This window comes from Psittacula echo (genome assembly GCF_963264785.1).
Source record: "Psittacula echo genome assembly, chromosome: Z".
NCBI lineage: Eukaryota > Metazoa > Chordata > Aves > Psittaciformes > Psittacidae > Psittacula > Psittacula echo.
Window position 1 is genome coordinate 65,059,694 of NC_137742.1, and position 18,342 is coordinate 65,078,035.

General features: G+C 40.1%; 1 protein-coding gene across 2 annotated transcripts in view; it reads left to right on the forward strand.

The window, feature by feature from the left end:
- Positions 1-2,462: 2,462 nt before the first annotated feature.
- Positions 2,463-18,342, forward strand: part of HSD17B4 (hydroxysteroid 17-beta dehydrogenase 4) — a 65,367-nt gene continuing 49,487 nt past the window's right edge. For both annotated transcript variants that reach the window (XM_080636928.1, XM_080636929.1), the window contains exons 1-10: positions 2,463-2,572; positions 5,226-5,279; positions 9,580-9,687; positions 10,215-10,274; positions 11,293-11,314; positions 11,430-11,476; positions 12,245-12,329; positions 14,261-14,448; positions 16,480-16,571; positions 17,160-17,184. In XM_080636928.1, coding sequence (XP_080493054.1) covers positions 2,515-2,572; positions 5,226-5,279; positions 9,580-9,687; positions 10,215-10,274; positions 11,293-11,314; positions 11,430-11,476; positions 12,245-12,329; positions 14,261-14,448; positions 16,480-16,571; positions 17,160-17,184 — 739 coding nt within the window. In that variant the 5' untranslated portion in view covers positions 2,463-2,514. The remainder of the gene's footprint in view (positions 2,573-5,225; positions 5,280-9,579; positions 9,688-10,214; positions 10,275-11,292; positions 11,315-11,429; positions 11,477-12,244; positions 12,330-14,260; positions 14,449-16,479; positions 16,572-17,159; positions 17,185-18,342) is intronic.

Sequence of the window (18,342 nt, forward strand, 5' to 3'; positions counted from 1 at the left end):
TTTGACTTGACTTGGATAAGCCTTTTTTAGGTTTGTCACATAATTTCTTGTGGTGTGTTGTCTGTCAGTTTTACTATAGCACAGTGCTCCCTCTAGTGTCCAAACTGTCAATTGCAATTACAGGAGTCAATGCCGTTTCTCTGTTCAAAAAGAACTGCATGTAATAAAATCACAGGCAATACATCTCTGTTGCTAATCATAGAATAGTTAGGGTTGGAAAGGACCTTAAGATCATCTAGTTCCAACCCCCTGTCACCTGCAGGGACATCTCGCAGTAAACCATGTCACCAAAGGCTTTGTCAAACCTGGCCTTGAACGCTGCCAGGGATGGAGCATTCACAAGTTCCTTGGGCAACCCATTCCAGTGCCTTACCACCCTCACAATAAAGAAGTTCTTCCTTATATCTAACCTGAACTTACCCTGTTTAAGTTTGAACCTGTTACCCCTTGTCCTAGCACTACAGTCCCTAACGAAGTCCCCAGCATCCTTATAGACCCCCGTCAAATACTGGAAGGCTGCTATGAGGTCTCCATGCAGCCTTCTCTTCTCCAGGCTGAACAACCCCAACTTTCTTAGCCTGTCTTTATACAGAAGGTGCTCCAGTCCCCTGATCATCCTCGTGGCCCTCCTCTGGACTTGTTCCAACAGTTCCATGTCCTTTTTTTATGTTGAGGACACCAGAACTGCACACAATACCCCAAGTGAGGTCTTACGAGAGCAGAGTAGAGGGGCAGGATCACCTCCTTCTGCCTTCTGGTCACGCTCCTTTTGATGCAGCTCAGTATACGGTTGGCTTTCTGGGCTGTGAGCACACACTGCTGGCTCATGTTAATTTTCTCATGTTACAGACCAGTTGAGGTCATAAATGCCAATTTCTCCTAGTTTGCAAGCCTCTAAATAGCTAAAGCTTGGGTAACTATCAGCTCTTTTAGTGTAGACAGTAAAGCACTAACAGCCATGAAAATAATCTGCAGCAAACCCGTATTTTCTTTCTACTAGCTCCAGAAATAATCCAAACTGTATGAATGGTAAAAGAAAGGTTAATCATGAATTAAATTTCATCTGTACAGAAGGAGTATGTAGATGATTTCCCCCAGCAAAATAAGCTAGTCAGCTGCTCAGAGTTCTGGGCATACCTTACAGTTATATTGTAAATGACATTGTCTCACATCACACCATGCTTATATAATATAATGAATAGGCATATTCAATTCCTACTTAACCCACCAGCTGGTTCCACAAAATACATAATCTCTGCTAATTTTTTCTCCTTGCACTGTACCCCTGCTCCACTCTGGTGTCACTACTAGCTGCATTTCTTCACTAACTGCTCCAGAATGGGTCCCTTCCATGGGGTGCAGCCCTTCAGGAACAGGCTGCTCCAGCATGAGTCCCTGTGGGGTCACAAGTCCTGCAGCAAACCTGCTCCAGTGTGGGCCCCTCTCTCTGTGGCTCCATAGCTCCTTCCAAGACCCTGCTCCAGCATGGGGTGCCCATGGGGTAACAGCCTCTTTCGGGCATCCCCCTGCTCCAGTGTGGACCTCCATGGACTGCAGGGGGATATCTGCTCCAGTGTGGACCCCCATGGGGTGCAGGGGCACAGCTACCTCATCATGGGCTGCACTACAGGCTGCAGAGGAACCTCTGGAGCACCTTCTCCTGTCCTTCATTGACCTTGGTGTCTGCAGGGCTGCCGCTGTCACAGATTTATCACTCTTGTCTCCCACAGCTGCTGCACAGGGGTTTTACCCTTTTTTCTCACAGAGGCCCTACCACCTTGGCTGCGGGACTCAGCTGTTCTCTGTGGTGGGTCAGTGGCTGCATCTGGTGCAGGGCACTTCCTGCAACCTTCTGCCAGCCCCTGGGCACCTGCACCAGCACAGCCTTCAACACACAGAGAGGCAAAATCTGCGTGGGAAACAAAGGTAGTATATTTCACATTAATTGTTCCATTTAATGAACTCCCACAACCAGGGAAGCAACAGCTGGAAGCAGTGATTTGCACTGGGAAATAGTAAAGAAAAAAAACCCCATGGCAGGGAGGTTGTAAACAGATGATCTTAAGGTCCTTTCCAACTGTAACTATTCTATGATTCTATGAAGAAAACAAAGATGAGTTTCAAATGGAGGGGTGATGCTTACACTCAGGCAGCCTCACCTTGAAACCCACCCAACACAGCTGCGGCCCCTTCAGACACCCCTGAAGACGTGCCCGCGGTGAGTCAGGGCAGACGACCTCCCTGTTCAAGCCCTGCATTTCACAAGCGTCTCTGTAAAGGTGTGCAAATGCGATGACCGCTCCCCGGGTCAGCCACCGCCCGCCGCTCAGCGCCACGCTTCCGCTCTCTCCCCTTAAGCCGGACTACGTTTCCCAGAGGGCGGTGGCGGCGCATGTGCGGAGAGGCTCCTCCTCGCCCCTGCCTCCCGGCCCTGCCCTATCCTACCCAGCTGTAGTCTGACAGCAAGGTTGTAGCGGCCGCGCAGGATAGACGGTCGCGGGGCAGCGGAGAGTCATGGCGGCGGGCTTGAGGTTTGACGGGCGGGTGGTGTTGGTGACCGGCGCTGGAGGAGGTGAGCAGCGCCGTGCCTTCTTGTCCCAGGGCGCGGTGTGGCGGGCAGCGGTGGAGTGCGTAACGGGGCTTCCAGTGGGAGGCCGGGGGCTGCGGATAGGCTCCCCTATGCCCGATGTTGGCCGCCGGGAACGTCTGTGAGGGCCTCGCTCGTCCAACCAGGGTGTTTTCCCTGGGAAGGCAGAGGCGTGTCGGCAGGAAAGGGGCGCGCTGCAAGGGAGCTGGGCCCGCGCGGCCCGGTCAGGTGTCGGCCCTTGCCGCGGCGGTGCCAAGGCTGTACAGGGGTTACCGCCTAGCTTGCTTTGAGCTGCTGCAGCTCGAGATGAGCTCCATACTGCTGAAAATGATCTTGCCAGCACTGTCGCTGTGCGTGCTCTCTGTTGTTTAAATACACGGTAGAAGTCACACCACTTGCAACAGTGGATGTCATGCCGCACGTACTGTTTTGATACCCTAATTCCTTCGAGTTTCGCTTTGGACCCAGTGACTGGCGCTTGCAATCTGCGTGATCTGACACAGTGCTGTTCCAGGAGGGGTTTCACATGTGCCAGTGCACAAAGCAGCCTCCAGCCTGCCTCTGCCTTCCCAGCCACCTCCTGGGGGAGCCTTCTGGAAGCACAGGGGAGCAGGCAGCGGAGAGGACAAGGGATGGGGGAGGTTTCCTTCAGCAGGAGGGCTGGGTTGGGCTGTTGGTGGGCTGTGGGCCTGGCCTCTCCCGGGAACAGGGAGGGTGGTTCTGCAGTGGAATGCTTGTTTTTGCCAGGAATTGTTGGGTTTGTATTTGTTGTGGTGTGCTTTTTGGTTTTTTCTTTTTTTTTTTTTCTCCTCATGTTTTGTTTGATTCTATTTATTTTTCCCCTCTTACTCTGAATGCATGCTTTGACCTTGGCCTACTCTGGTACTTCCAGTGAAGATAGAAGCTGAGTGTGGTCAAGAGTGCAGCAAAATTGGTTGTGTGATAAACTGCTAAAGGAGCTTGTTCTGTCATCCTTTAGGAAGGTTCTTTCTTACCACAGTGAAGTTTTGCTCTATTTTTGTGGGGCTGCATATAGAGAAGTCGCTTTGGAGGCCTAGATTATGTGATGTTTTGCAGAGAAAGACCATGAATATGAGATTCTGTGGGAAGCACTCAGGTCACCTGCAGCTGACAAACCAGAGAATAATTGAGGCCAGATCTTTGCATGGTGATTTTCAGCTTTTACCAGCCCTATGAGTTATGTGCTTCTCTATGGAAGAAGTCTCACTGAAGAACAGGTTAAGACCTTAGGTATTAGGAAAACAAAGACATTGTCAACACTGATTTTTGAATTGGATGCTAGTGGGCAGCTCAGAGCTTGGAATTTATCTGAAACATCTTGATCATTAGTTTGTTTCAAACTGAGGCCTTTTTTCACATAAACAAGCATCTGAAAATGCATGTTTCTTTTCCGTTTGGGCAAATCCCCCGTGAAGTATTGTCGCCTGTCATGTAGCATTGCTACTGCAAGCTAATTTTTATTTTAAGATTCATTTTGGTTCTTAAGCATTCATTTCTTGCTTGCTAATTGAGAATAGCTGCATATATAACACGGTCTGGGTTTTGTGCACTTCTCAGTTGTGTGGCTTTACAAAACAAAAAAAATTTCTTGGACTTGGTTAACATCAGGCAGTGGCTGGACATCACGTGGTACACTCCATTGCAGAAACTCATTGGAGTCTTAAGGAAAATTCCAGTTTGTTGGTGTGAGATTAGTGTGTTTCAATGCAAGCTATATAGTTCTGATTTTTCCCCCCATTTTTTCTTTTAAGAGCTAGCTTTGAATGTTTTGATGAAGGCCAAAGAGATATTGTTGCACTTCGAGAAACTTTTTTCTGACCAGTCATATTTTGATCAGTCAAATCTCAGTTTCTTTGGAATGAAAAAATTATCATTGATTTGAATGATACAGTGGAAAATTATTTCTCGTAACAAATTAACTAATGTATAACACACCTAGAATCTAAGCCAGAGTAGAGATGCACAAGTCTGGCTTTTGAATGTGAGGCAAAAATGAGAGTCTTCTGTTAAGATAGGTAAACTGTGGATACATCTGGTTAACTGTGGTATTAAGTGGTTCCTTTATATCCGAATGATTGGAGGAGTTTTGTCAGTACATCTTCACTGACAGTTAAATTTTGTTCAGTTTCTTCTTCAAATCTTAAAGACAAACTTTAACCAGGGATGTATCTTATTCACTTAGAATGTATTAATTAACTTGAAACATCCCCTGCTTCTTCAAGGTTACATCAAGACATTAATCTTTCTGCCTTACAAGTGTATTTTTCTATCACAAGCACAAAGTCAGCAGCAGACAGCTTTCTCTGATGGTTCTGTCCAGTGCAATAACAAAGAGTAAGCATGGGGATTTTTTTTTTCCTTCTTCTGACTGGTGGCTTTTGTGTACAATTTGTCTGTTTTGTTTACTTTCATGTTTTGAGCTTATGTGAAACTTTTAACTCCTGGGGCAATCAGTGTTTTACTTTGAACGTTCAAGGTGTTTGTGTTGATTTGGTGCATTTTTCCTCAAGTGGTTCATTTTTGTGTAGCTTTTTCTCTTGAGTTCTGATCCAGGAGACAAATTGACTCTTTTTTTTTAACCTTTTTTTTTTCTTTTTCTTTTGTTATTTTGAACTAGGTTTGGGCAGAGCATATGCTCTGGCTTTTGCTGAAAGAGGAGCTTCGGTAGTTGGTAAGTTTTATTTATGTTAACTAACTTGATCTAGACAATAACCTTTGGCTTTTTGTATTGCATTCAACAGTCCATGCCCTTTTAGACAGTAACCTTTGCTATTTAATATTTATTTTATCTTTTGCATTTGCATTTTGCTTCTGAGCTTTGTTTTCTTGTGAAACAAGTTGCCCAAGTTTGATCAAAGGCTTATTTTTGCTGGAAAGCCAGTTTGAATCAAATAGTTTGCTGGACTTAACTTTCATCCATGTATACCAATCTTTACTGTGGGTTGTGGCCAGAGAGGGTGTTATCTTGGGTGAATACGGTTCAGAAACTTTTAATGTCACCGTCTGAAAATGTATGTTATCTTCTGTTACCTTATTCCAGGACAGAAGTTACGGAAATGTAGAAAGCACAGAATGTACTGAAAGTACAGTGCATTGTTTCTGCAGTGCGTTGCACAGAAGGTCCATCTGGTCTCAATGACAGTGCCAGATAGCTCTCAGTAAAGGATTTCTGATAGTTCCATAGTCATTTGGTTGAACCTTCTTCAGTGAATACTTAGGTGTGCAAAGTGCTGTATCACAAGCTAATTTTGAAGGTTAAATTACTTTCCTGGGCACTCTGCAGCAGTTAGCATTGCCATTTTTAGACAGGATGTTAGGAAAAGATTCTTCACCAAAAGCATTGTCAATTGCTGGAACAGACTGCCCAGGGAAGTTGTTGAATAACCTTCCCTGGAGGTGCTTAGAAGACTGTGTAGATGTGGCACTCTAGGAACATGGTTTAGTGTGGACTTGGCAGTGACAGGTTAACAGTTGGACTTGATTTGAAAGGCCTTTTCCAACCTAAACAGTTTGATGATTCTGTGATTTGACTGTCTATGAATTACTTTGTACAGGTGTGGTTGATGAGTTCAAAGTTACAAGTTCAAACAGTGAGTAAGGACCTACTTGCTGATTTTTCAGTAGGTTTCTAAGAAAAATCACAATCTTAGTGTACAAAATTTCATAAAAATTGTTGGTTTTTATTTTATTGATTAAATATGAAAGTCTCCATGGTGAAAAAGACACTGCTGGTTGCCACCTTTGATGCCTTATTTACCGGGAAATGAATACTGTATCTGAGTTCTTGTTTAACAAAAATTAGGTACTAAAGCAGCCCAAATGTTTAATTATATTGACTCTGTATAGCTAGTGGTGTTCTGACATTCCAGAATGATCTGAAAGAAAATGTGTGGGGTGATCACAGCTAGTACTTATTTATCTTGTGGCCTCATTGCACAATAGTTAAATCAGTAAGTTAAGAATTGACTCTTGGTAAGGGAAGCTCCTTGTTTCCCTTTGGAAATCGCACTTCACCTCTTCTTGTAGTGAAGCTCTATGTGCTTGTATTCATTATTCTTGTTCTCTTATGATTCTGACTTAAAAGTGTTGAGAAGTTACTTGCGTAAAGATTTTTTTTTTTTTAACTCAAGCAGATATAAGACTCACATCTTGTCTCTTAAAAACAAGCTCCCTTTTTTAAGTTATGGAATTTAAGGTACACTGAAAGAACAGTGATCAAATACTGTAGCTGAAGTTGAGACCAGTGTGTCCCTACAAGGGAGCTTTTCTCTGTCTGGTTCCATATCTCTGTGTGCAAGCTTTTGTTGAGTGAGTTGCTGTTGGTGTGGTTACACTCACCTTTTCTTGTCACCCACAGGCTGCCTGCTACCACTGTTGGTTTTTTTTTTTTTTTTTTTTTTGTGGTGCTTTGGCTCTTTCATGCTTTTTTAAAAAAAGCTTTCATGCTTTTTTTTTTTTTTTTATGCTTTTTTAAAAAGCTGGAAGCAGAAGGAAGGGAATGCTTTGGTTTTGTCTTGCAACCTGTATTATGTCCAGACCTCACTGTTTTTTTTGATTTTTTATTTTTTCAATCTGCCTGAGGTCTCTTCTGTGTTGCTGTTTTAGTTTAGAGACGTACTTTTGAAGCGTCTCTCCTGATTCGCATCTGTATTTTTGTGTTGTGGGATGGTACTGATGTGCATGTTCCTTTGAAAACCAAACTGGAAGAGACAGTTTAGCAGTGCACCGAGATTGTTCACAGTCTGTTTGGCACCAGGCTACAGCATGAAATTAGGTGGTTTATAAAAAAAAACACCACCAAACCAAACCCAACTATGTACTGTAGATATTAGGTCCTCAGCACCAACTGTTTCACTCTGCAGGTTTGCTTCTGCTGTTCTGCACTGCTTGCTAGTAATGCACTCATAGGCTTAGAGAAATTCTTGTCTATGGTTCAGACTATTAACTGTGCTCTACCACAACTGCTCCAGTCTCTCTTTTCTACTGGATGTTTTCAGCTGGAAATTATATAATGTAAAGCTTGATCTTAAAATAATGTCATTTATATGTTGTTTTGTTTGTTTTTCTTTGTTTTAATTATTCTTGCAGAGTTATTTTATCTTTTTCAAAGCCTGGAATAGCTGTCTTCATTCTTGCGTACTCACTTCGGCTTCAACTCTGTTACTGCTTGCACTCAGCCTAAGGTGCTTGGCTTATTTTCCCAAATACTTAATGAAGCTTTTTTCAGTAAATTACTATTGAAGGATAAAGGTATATAAGCATGTCTGTGATAGAGAATTTTAACGGCTTAAGAAGACTTCACTGAATTTTTTTTCATAAATGTTTACCACAAAATTGTACACTCTTCTTTCCCAGGACAGATTAGAAGTCCTGGTGCTCTTCCTGACTTGCTTTTCTTTAATATCGTATTGAAGATGTTTGATGTTGCAAATGGAGCAGTCTGCCCATGCTACCTATTCTAATGCTTCACTACACTTGGAAATTTTCCCTGGTGCCTCACATGAATTGTGATACCTGCATGTTCAAACTGTTACGTATTGATCTATTTAGCTTTGAGATTCTGTCTTCTTTCTTTTTTGCATCAGTCTGTTAATGTGCTTGAGCGTATCATCATATTCTATCTTAATTTTTCCTGCTTCAGGCTAGGTGGTTCTTGATTTTGGTTTGTTGCTGTCTCCTCCCACCTTCCGCATTCTTTACATGGATCACTCTTCTTCTGGGCTTTGGCATTTTCATTTACTTGTATGGGTTTTCTGCAGTTTTTCTTCATTTCTCTTGCAGTGCGCCATGTGAATACAGGATTTCAGATGAGACTTTTTGGTTTAAGTAATAGAGAACAGTTTTCTTCATGTGTCCTGCAAGTTATGTTCGTCTTAACATGGACAGTAAAAAAACACAAACCCACAAAAAAAACCCCTAAAAAACCAACAGGGGGGAAAAAAAGTAAAAAAGGAAGAAAAAGGAGGCATGATATGAGTTTATTTCCTTTTGTGATGATACAGCAGACTTACAGTTGCTGTTTACCATTAGGACCAGCAAGAATGTTTCATATATTTCTGAGGATTTCACTATTGCTGGCTTCTTAAGTACTTAAAAGAAGGCAAAAAGCTAGGGCTCACTAGAGCAAAAGACTGTTTAGCAAAATGCCAGTATCGTATGTAAATCCACAGTCAATTATATTTTTCTTACAACTTCATTTTACACCCATTTAAACATACTTCTTACCATTTTTTTAAAATTCTTTCTCTAAATATAATGTGTGAATGGATTTTTTGGGGATTTTTTTTTTTTTTTCCCCTGTGGATTCTATGAAACTGTGGGGCAAGCAAATAGAGCACTGCAGCAAAGTGTATCAATCCTGTGCTGCTGTGGTTAATGATGCATGTCGCAGTACAGAGAGCAGCCTGGAAGCAAAGCAGCTCTCTGTGTCAGGTGGCCTTACCCCACAGAGCAGGATCTGGAGCAGGTTCTTTACACTTTGTACACTTTGACCACTCGATCTGTTCTTTAGTGAAGTTTACTAGTAACATTTTAGCTACGCTGTTGAACAGGAACAAAGTCTTCTCCGTCTTCTTTAGGGTTCATGAATTAGCTGTAGCAGTTTGACAGGAGACCAGAATTAATCACCTATGATTGATGTGTAATCTTGATCTTAATCTCTGAACTACAGTAACACAATTAGAGAGGTAGCTTGGGCAGGGCAAGCAAGTTGAATGCATGGTGGAGAGAGAAAAAACAAAGTGAGATATGTTTCCCATGGTGCTTTTAAAAACTGATACTGTGTGTTGTAGTACTAAATAAAAATAAAGCAACCTACTGTTTTTTTTAATAATCACATGCAGTTCTCAGTATGATCCACATGTAGCAGGTTTCATTAATACTCCTTTTAACTTCCAGTGTGATAATGAGGTAAGAAGAGACCATTAAGTCTGAGTGTTAACAATAAGAATACATTTCTTTGTGATGCACAGTGAATGATCTTGGAGGTGATTTCAAGGGGTATGGGAAGAGCTCCTCAGCTGCTGACAAAGTTGTTGATGAAATCAGAGCAAAAGGAGGGAAAGCAGTCCCTAATTATGGTATGTTGTTTTTTCCAGACTAGTATAATGCTTTATCTATAGCAATAGTGGACCTGTTGAATTAATTTTTGACACTGTTTAGTGAAGGACTACTGCCAGCTTGCCAATAGTATATAAATTGAATAAGTTAAATGTGATGTGGAGTAGGGAGACATTGATGCTAAAAGCAAGTTCATCAATTGCATTTTTAATTAATACTTGTCTAGTAATACCCTTTTATATGCTTTCTTGACATGGACGTACTAAGGAACAGTACCTCAGCAGTTGTCAGAGGCAAAATGGGAATGGATGACTCTGACTAGTTTTGCTTCTTGTTTTTTTTGCAATGGCAAACATTGTGTCATTTAAACTTAGTGTGTGGGATATGCTTTAGGCCATATGCAAATAGTGGCTGAATTTGAATTTATTTTATATTGGGGTTGTATCCAATTTATTTCTCTTAGCTTCATGGAATTAGTTGTTAATATCCTGGAAGTGCAATGTATCAAGGTAATTTTACCTGAAAAATCATACTTTTTTTCTTACAGATTCAGTGGAAGATGGTGAAAAGCTTGTAAAGACAGCACTTGATGCATTTGGGAGGATAGGTACAATGGCTTAATTCTTGTTGTAACTTGTTTGCAGGTGCAGAGCCATTATAAACAGTGCAATTCACAAGAATATGAAGTACATCGTGATAATAGTGCGAACTCACCAATCCTTGATGCCCTTAGTGAAACCTAAATCAGGGGCTTTCCACTTTTAATCTGCCTGAGCAACTTTACTGCCTTTCTGCTAGTGTTTAGCAGAAGTTTAAGGCTCAATATATGATTGTTGTTTTCCTGCCCTTTAGAATTTTATACTTAAGTGTAAACATTTTATGTCTTAATGCATAGAGTTCATCAATTATTATAGCAGCTTCATAAAATTAGGATAAATAATGTTGGTGAAGAGTCAGAGATGCTCTGTCATGTTTTTGAAGCTCTTTTGCATACGTGAAGATTGAATTGCTTTAACAAAAATAAAAAAAAACTTGAGGTATTTTGTCTAACGAGGAATGTTCCTCTTTACCGTATGATTGCCACTCTTTAATTGTGAAGTATATGTGATTTTAACTCAGTGTTAAATGGCTAAAAGTACTTGTGGTCAAAGCTTAAATATTTGACAAAAAATTATGATCCAGGTTGCTTTAGTGGCTTGGTGACTCTGTGGTTCTTCCAGTTATCATTTGGGCTTACTGTAGCAAAGATGGTGACACAAACTGCATAATCAGGAGCACTCTGGAATTCAAAACAAGGTGCACAGCTGTGCAGGATGGCTGCATCCTGCAAGTATTGTGTTCCTAGGTAGCCAGCGTTTCTCAGCTATACTTCCTGTCAGGCTTTGTTCCACTGGGAGGATGAGACTTGCCCGTACTGAAGTACTTTCTCTTGTCTAATTTTGTCCAATGGTAGAGTTCCATCGTTAAGTACAAGGAACCATAGAATAGTAATATGATGTATGTGTGCAATGGTTTTGACACTGTGTGTGTTTGGAAGTGGGAGAAAAAGAAACAAGCTTGTGTTTTATCAGTGTATTCACTTAGTTTTTGGTTTTTTTTCTTCTTTTTTTTCTTTTTTTTTTCAGATATTGTTATAAACAATGCTGGGTGAGTAAACTTAAAGGCTTTTTCCTGTTTGATTGTGGGCTGTCAACTTTTGTGTAAACATCTGTTCATCTTTTTGTTTGTTTGTTTGTTGTGTTCTCCTAATGATGCATTTTAGGATCCTAAGAGACCGTTCATTTATTCGGATAAGTGATGAAGATTGGGGTGAGTTCATAAACTTTGAAATGCACTTTCTGTGTGAAAGGTGAAATTTACATCCCTTCCATCGATGCAAGGAACAAGAGAAGGCAGGAAGGCTCTTCATGACAGATTAGAGAATTATCTTTTGCAATGACAGTTTAGTGGTAAGCTGCTCGTGTTCAGCGTGCAAACCAGATCTCTGCTGGGATGCATGGTAGGTGTATGTAGTTCCAAAGGGGAAGAAGAGCTGTAGCTGCCACTCCTTGTTGCTGAGTGGAATGCAAAAAAGAGCCATCTGAATCACGCACAATAGTGTTTGTGAGAGGAACACATTCCTAGTGACTGCCTGAATACTAAACAGGCTTAAAAAACCCAAAACTGGTTAACAGAGAAAAAAAAGCTGATGTGCCAAGGGACAGAAGAACAGGGGGAACTTTCAATGAGATGGTAGGTCGTTATAAGCCTGTTGAACAGACTTCTGCAAAGATGGTCTACCTTTTGTAGTCTTTGTTTGACTGTGCTTAAGTGCAGGAATTATGAATGCTTGTGAATTCTATACGCAAGAGTCCAAAAGGAAGAAGAGGCAATCAGTGTATTTCAGGCAAGCACTTCAAAATGATCTATAAAAATGAAGGAGGAAAAAAAAAAAAAAGCCCACCCACCACTTTTTTTAGTAACAGTTTGAGACACTCAAGAGAGTGCAGTTTCTGTCATGAAGAAAAAACAAACGGTATATTTCATGTTGGGAGGCAAATTCCTGGAATTATTAAACTGACATTAATTTGTTCCTAGATATAATTCACAGAGTCCATTTGAGGGGATCTTTCCTGGTCACCCGAGCTGCATGGAATCATATGAAAAATCAGAAATTTGGCAGGTAAAAAATTGGTTTTGTTTGGTTGTTCGTTTTTTTTTTACTTTTTCTGTAAAACAGACTGATGCATGCCCTCTCACTGAAGGAGGAGTTTTGTGTCCTTTACTTTCACTGTCGCTGGGATGAAACAGTCCAAATGTGTAAGCCTTATCCTTTCAATATTGCTCCCCTTTTGGCTTTCCGAGCCAAATGTTAAAAAGCTTTTTCCATGTGGATGCAAATATCCCAGACCGGAGCACTGGGATTGTAGAATACTATTTCTTCTCATGGGGAGTGATTAGAAATGTTTACAATGTATGGTACTGCAATGTATGTTGTTGTAATACACACACACGTATGCTGCTGTAAGTCTGAGGGATTTGTGGCCTCCTCGTTTTTATTCAAATGACAAGTACATGTGAATTTGCTTGTGAGTCTTGGGGTTTGTTTTTGGTTGAGGTTTTTTTTGGTTTTTTTCTTCACCCTTCGCGCAAATGTACTTGTCTTAAAAGCAGAAGAAGTACTCTTAGTCTATTTTGGTTATGTGTTACTGTTAACTGAAAAAGTGCGCTGAATTCAGACCTTTAAGTTTTTTTACTTCTTGCTGTTTTTCCTTGTCAGACCACTGACATGATTATATTAATCTTAAGAGCCATACCCACATGTTGAAAGCTGTATGAGCTTTGTGATTCTGTGACCAAACTGACATTCATTCTCATCCAGGGAACTGAAATGTAAGGATAAGCGAAGAGATCAGCAGGCAGAATACATGGTTCAAGTCTAGGAGTTGCATCCATTTAGGAAATGGCTTCTTTTTTGTATTTGCTCGGATGAATGGTAGCAAGTTCTTCTGCAGTTTATGTATGTGTGTGTGCCGTCTACAAAATGCTTGCTTTGTATAGAGTTTGTAGCTTTTTTCATCTTAATCATATTGAGCTTGTAGCACATCTCTTTATTTAGTTTAAAAACATTGGATTGTTGACAGTAAGACAAATAAGAATAAAAAGTAAATAGATTTTTTACCCCAGCTATACAAGGTGTTTATAGTAAAATGGATCAGATTCTGATAAGCCTTCTCTTAAAAGGAAGGTGTAGACTCTTTTCTTTTGAATTCTAATTTATGAGAAGACATGCAGCACACTGTTTTCTTGCCTCAAACCAGCTATGAACTGCAGTAGTTTTAGAGCTTCTTTGTGAAGAGTTCGTTTATCTCCACAGCATTAATGTTAGGGGACAGCAAATGGCAAGACTTTGCTATCTGCTTCCTTCATGTGTTTTAACACACATCAGGATTCTCTGAATGTGAATTCTATAAGAATGTATCTTCACATATTACCAGGTAGACATTAAGGTGAAGTAATTTTCAATAAAATAAATTCTTCTAACTGCTCAAGCCAATTGATAGTTATAAGAATAATGCCACTTGAAGTGCAGTTAGAACATGAAAAGGAAATACTTTTCTCTATACTGTACCCACTTGTCACAGAATGCCTGTTCTTGGTGAGGCACTGGAATGGGTTGCCCAGGGAGGTTGTGAATAGTCCATCCTTGGTGGTGTTCAAGGCCAGGTTGGATGAGGCCTTGGGTGACATGGTTTAGTGTGGGGTGTCCCTGCCCATGGCAGGGGGTTTGGAACTTGATGATCTTAAGGTCCTTTCCAACCCTAACTACTCTATGATTCTATAACTCAAAAAGGCTCATGACTGTGTCAGTTTTCTGCTATTGTGATAATGCTTTCAGGATTTGTCAGATGTTTGCTATCAGTCAAACATAAAAAAGGCATCTGTTTGTTAGCAGAGTCAGTATGTAATGTTTTCTTATTTGCACAATTTTATTTTGCGAGATGTGGAGAATGTAACGCCAAAGCTGGAAAATGCTGTTGTGTAGAACTGAAAAACTTGGAGAAATAATAGCACTTTTCTTCCTCCCCCTCCCCTCCCCTTTCCTTCCCTAAGAATCATTATGACTTCCTCAGCTGCTGGAATATATGGAAACTTTGGTCAGGCAAACTACAGTGCTGCAAAACTTGGCCTTTTGGGTCTTTCGAACACAATTGCAATTGAAGGTCGGAAGTATAACATCCACTGCAACACAATTGCTCCTACTGCTGGATCCAGACTGACCCAGACTGTCATGCCACAAGGTGAATTATTTAAGGTCTACATGTACTGATGTTTTTCAGTGAATTGGAGCACAGCTAACTTTCCTGTCTCTTAGATAATGCAAATCCTTTACATTTCATGCACTGTTAGTTCATTATTTCTACTGTCTTTTTGTCTCTGAATTGTCAACTTACTTACGTTGCCTAAGGAATTCTTATTTTCTTCCACAAGATAAGATGCAGTTTTTCACAAAAACAGTTTTATGTGGCAAGGCTCTTTTAATTAGAGTCTCTTCCAAGATCCTCCTGTTGTAGTGGCAGGACTTTGTTTCATCAGACGTGGAATCGGGTATGTGCATAAGGTCTCTGCAGTTGTTATAATATTGTCTAATTGCAAAATACTATTTTTTCATAACATGTTATGTGTGTACTTCTTTGTTACATGATCAGAAGGAGATGACAGTGAACTGAGTTTCCTAATATGTTCTACTTTATTGCACATATACTAATCTTTGAATGTTTTAACAGAGCACTACACTAGGAAGTCAGTATAAAGAACATATCAGGAGACAGCTGTGTATAAAGTGTAAATTTAGGATAAACAGAATTACTTTGGCAAATGGCGAGAAGAAACAAAAAGGATTTGGAAATAAAAGTCTGTAAAAGCAAATAGCTCTCAGAAAGTCTTCTAGGAAGCAATTCTTTACTGTGAGAATGGTGAAGCAGTGAAAGAGGCTGCCCAAGAAAGCCGTGAATGCTCCATCCTTGGCAGTTTTCAGGACCAGGTTGGACAGGGCCTTGAGCAACCTAGTCTAGTGAAAATTGTCCCTGCCCATGGCAGGGGGGTTGGAACTGGATGATCTTAAGGTCCGTTCCAGCCCAAACCATTCTATGATGCTGTGATCAGCCCGTTTCATTTCCTTCTTGCTCTTCTTTTTCCCTAGTGATAGGCAGATTTCAAAGCCGGGGGGATCATTAAACTTTCCAGACTGATATACAAGATATTGAAAAGTAATATATTTTATACAGTTACGCATGGATTGAATGCATGATTTGATTTGACTAATTGAGTTCTGTTTAAAGTATCCTGTTTTAAGGCTAAAAAATCCAAGCGATCAGGAAATCTGGTACCTCTGTAGGTTGTAGATTCCAGGGATTTATTGCACTTACTTAGAGAAGGGTCAAATACATTAAGCTTGTAACCATGAGTTCCTGAAGCATGGCATGGAGTTTAGCTGGAATTTCCTGGAGTAGCTGGAATTTCCTGGAGATACTTACTAGAGTGATAAAACTGCTTCCTAATTGTCTTTCTTAGTAATTTTAAGAAGAGTGAGATCCTTTGGTCTCCTTGTAAGATAGTTACAGCACTGATAATTTCTTTCTTACCTCCCTCCCTCCCTCTAATTCTTTTGATTCTCCTCCCCATCCCTCCAGGAGTGGGGAGGAAGAAGGAGGGTTGTGAGCAAGTGGCTGTGTGGCTCTGAGTTACTGCTTCAAGAAAACTCTTGTACCAGATGACAGTGAAAATGCATCTTACAATATACAACAAAATACAACTGATATATAAATTTTGCAGGGCTGACAGTTCCCAATATCACATTTGGAAATACCAGTATTTTAAAATGGGATGTTTCTCAAATACTCAGCAGCTTCAATTCTTTTCATATTGTCTTATCTTTCTAACTGACTAGGAAATGAAATGGGAAATTGTTCAGGTACGTCTCTATCAGGATTATGTCTAGCTGGCTTATGCTTGTTTCAGGCTGCCTGTCAGATGGAAGTTTAGGAAGGTACCTGCTTTTCAGTCTGCACATTTTTGTGTCCCCATCATTTAGACAGTCTTTCATCTGTCTGGCTGAGAACCAGTGTCATTGAGTTTGGAGCCATGCACGTGTCTTGTGAGTTGTATGCATTTAATGAATCTTCAAATATTTCATTTAATTTGTCTTTTCATGGCAGAAGACTGTTGGTTAAATTCTTCCTGGCTCTGCTGTTCGTCAGAAGGTGTTAGACTAATTTGGTGAAATAATATAATATTTTTATTTTATGATTCTTCCTTCCAATTTGCTCTAGATCTTGTCGATGCTTTCAAACCAGAGTATGTTGCTCCCTTAGTTATTTGGCTTTGCCATGAGAGCTGTGCAGAGAATGGCAGTCTGTTTGAGGTAATTTTTCCCCTTTCTTCCCTCTCTTTCCCTACCTTACTCCAAAATCAGTAATTTGCTTTAGCTTGTCCAGTTTTGACCTTTTTTCTGAAACTATCAAGTGAGGTCCTACATATACTCAGCATAGACAGAAGAATTACTGACCCTCTTGTGCTGTATGTGACAAGTACATCAGGCAGTAAGAACCTTGTAAAATTCTGGTGTGTGCTGAAAATACAACTGATTTGATTGTTACAATTCTTATTGTACCTTTATAAGTTTGAAAAGATACCAAAGCAAGTACTTCAGAAGAAGTTCTTTTCTTCTAAATCATTCAAACATAGAAAGCAACTTGCAGAAAGGATGAATTACTTAGTTATGGAATACATTATAAGTATTGTTGTCAAACTTCTAGCTTATAAATTGAGTTATCTTTGAGTTTTATGTTGCTCAGATTCCAGTGCTTAACAAAACTGTTGAATACAACCAGCAGTAGTTCAGAAATTTCTGTTGAGTTTGTTCTGAAGTGTAGGTTTTTTTCTCTACATTATCAAAGCTTCACTTCGTGACATGTGGTAAGCTGATGATACTCTTTTTTTTTCTTGGCAGGTGGGAGCTGGATGGATTGGAAAATGTAAGTACTTTGTGTTGCAGGACTGATTTTTTTTGTCTTTTGAATTGACAACAAGTCAAGCGTGCAAATCATCTTTGCAGTTAAACTCTGCTCAAGAAATTTTTATGTCAAGAGATGATTAGCAAAAGCCTAGGGTTCTGAGGAGACTGCTTTTAAGTAAAAGTCACAAATTTCACTAAGCATGGGGGAAAACTGGTAAACTAGGTGTGTGCTTTATTATGTCTTTTCGCTAACTAATAGTAACTGAGTAACCTTAGCTCTTGGATGCCAAATAATTGAAGTCAAGAAGAATCATTTTTGATAACTTCAGTTTTTCATGGTATGAAAGTAGCAGATGCTGATAAACAGTCTGCTTTTCAGTTGGTTTTCATCTTTGTTTATACTTCTATAAAAATACTAGCAATATGCATTGATGTATCAAGGCAATTAGCCTTCTTAATAACCAGTAGCTATGCTAGCTAAGTAATTTGTGTTAGGTGACACCAGTAACTAGCTGAAATATGAACATAAAGAAAACTTGAAGATAATCCTGAAGGAAGCTGAATTCAGTGTGTGAAGTGTCTTAACTTCTAAATATATTGAAACTAATACCAGCATTATTTTCCTGAACTGTTCAGTGACTTTTCAGCCTGGGTGAATATCACTAGTGGGTTGGAAGTAAGACCATTAATTCAAGAAATAGTTCCCTCCTTTGCCAAAGTATTTTTTTTTTCCCACTTCATAAAGGTTTTGTACATTTCTAACTAACTGTAAGTGTTCTGGTGACACTGAGATCGCTTTTCACAGGTAGCGCATTAGACAAATTAAACAAATTAGAGCAAGAGTGTAAAACCTGGAATCCCTCCACAAGAAATTGAGTTTTAATACAGCTGAAAATCTGTGTCTTCTCCTCTCTAGCTAAAATGAAATACCACTTTTCATCATTGTAATGGCTACTGTTGAAGTCTTAAAAATGAAACCAGGTTGTTAATGAGGTAGCAGTATGTCCTTATTCATTGTCTATTGCTAATTAAGACAAAACCAACATGACAGATTAAGGATTAATTGTAATCCAGGAAGTCTGTATCCTGCCAGGACTGATTTCACTTCACATTAGCCTTACCAGCTTCTCTCAAGTTGGGGTATTGAATTACAACTTCAAGGACCATTTGGAGATGC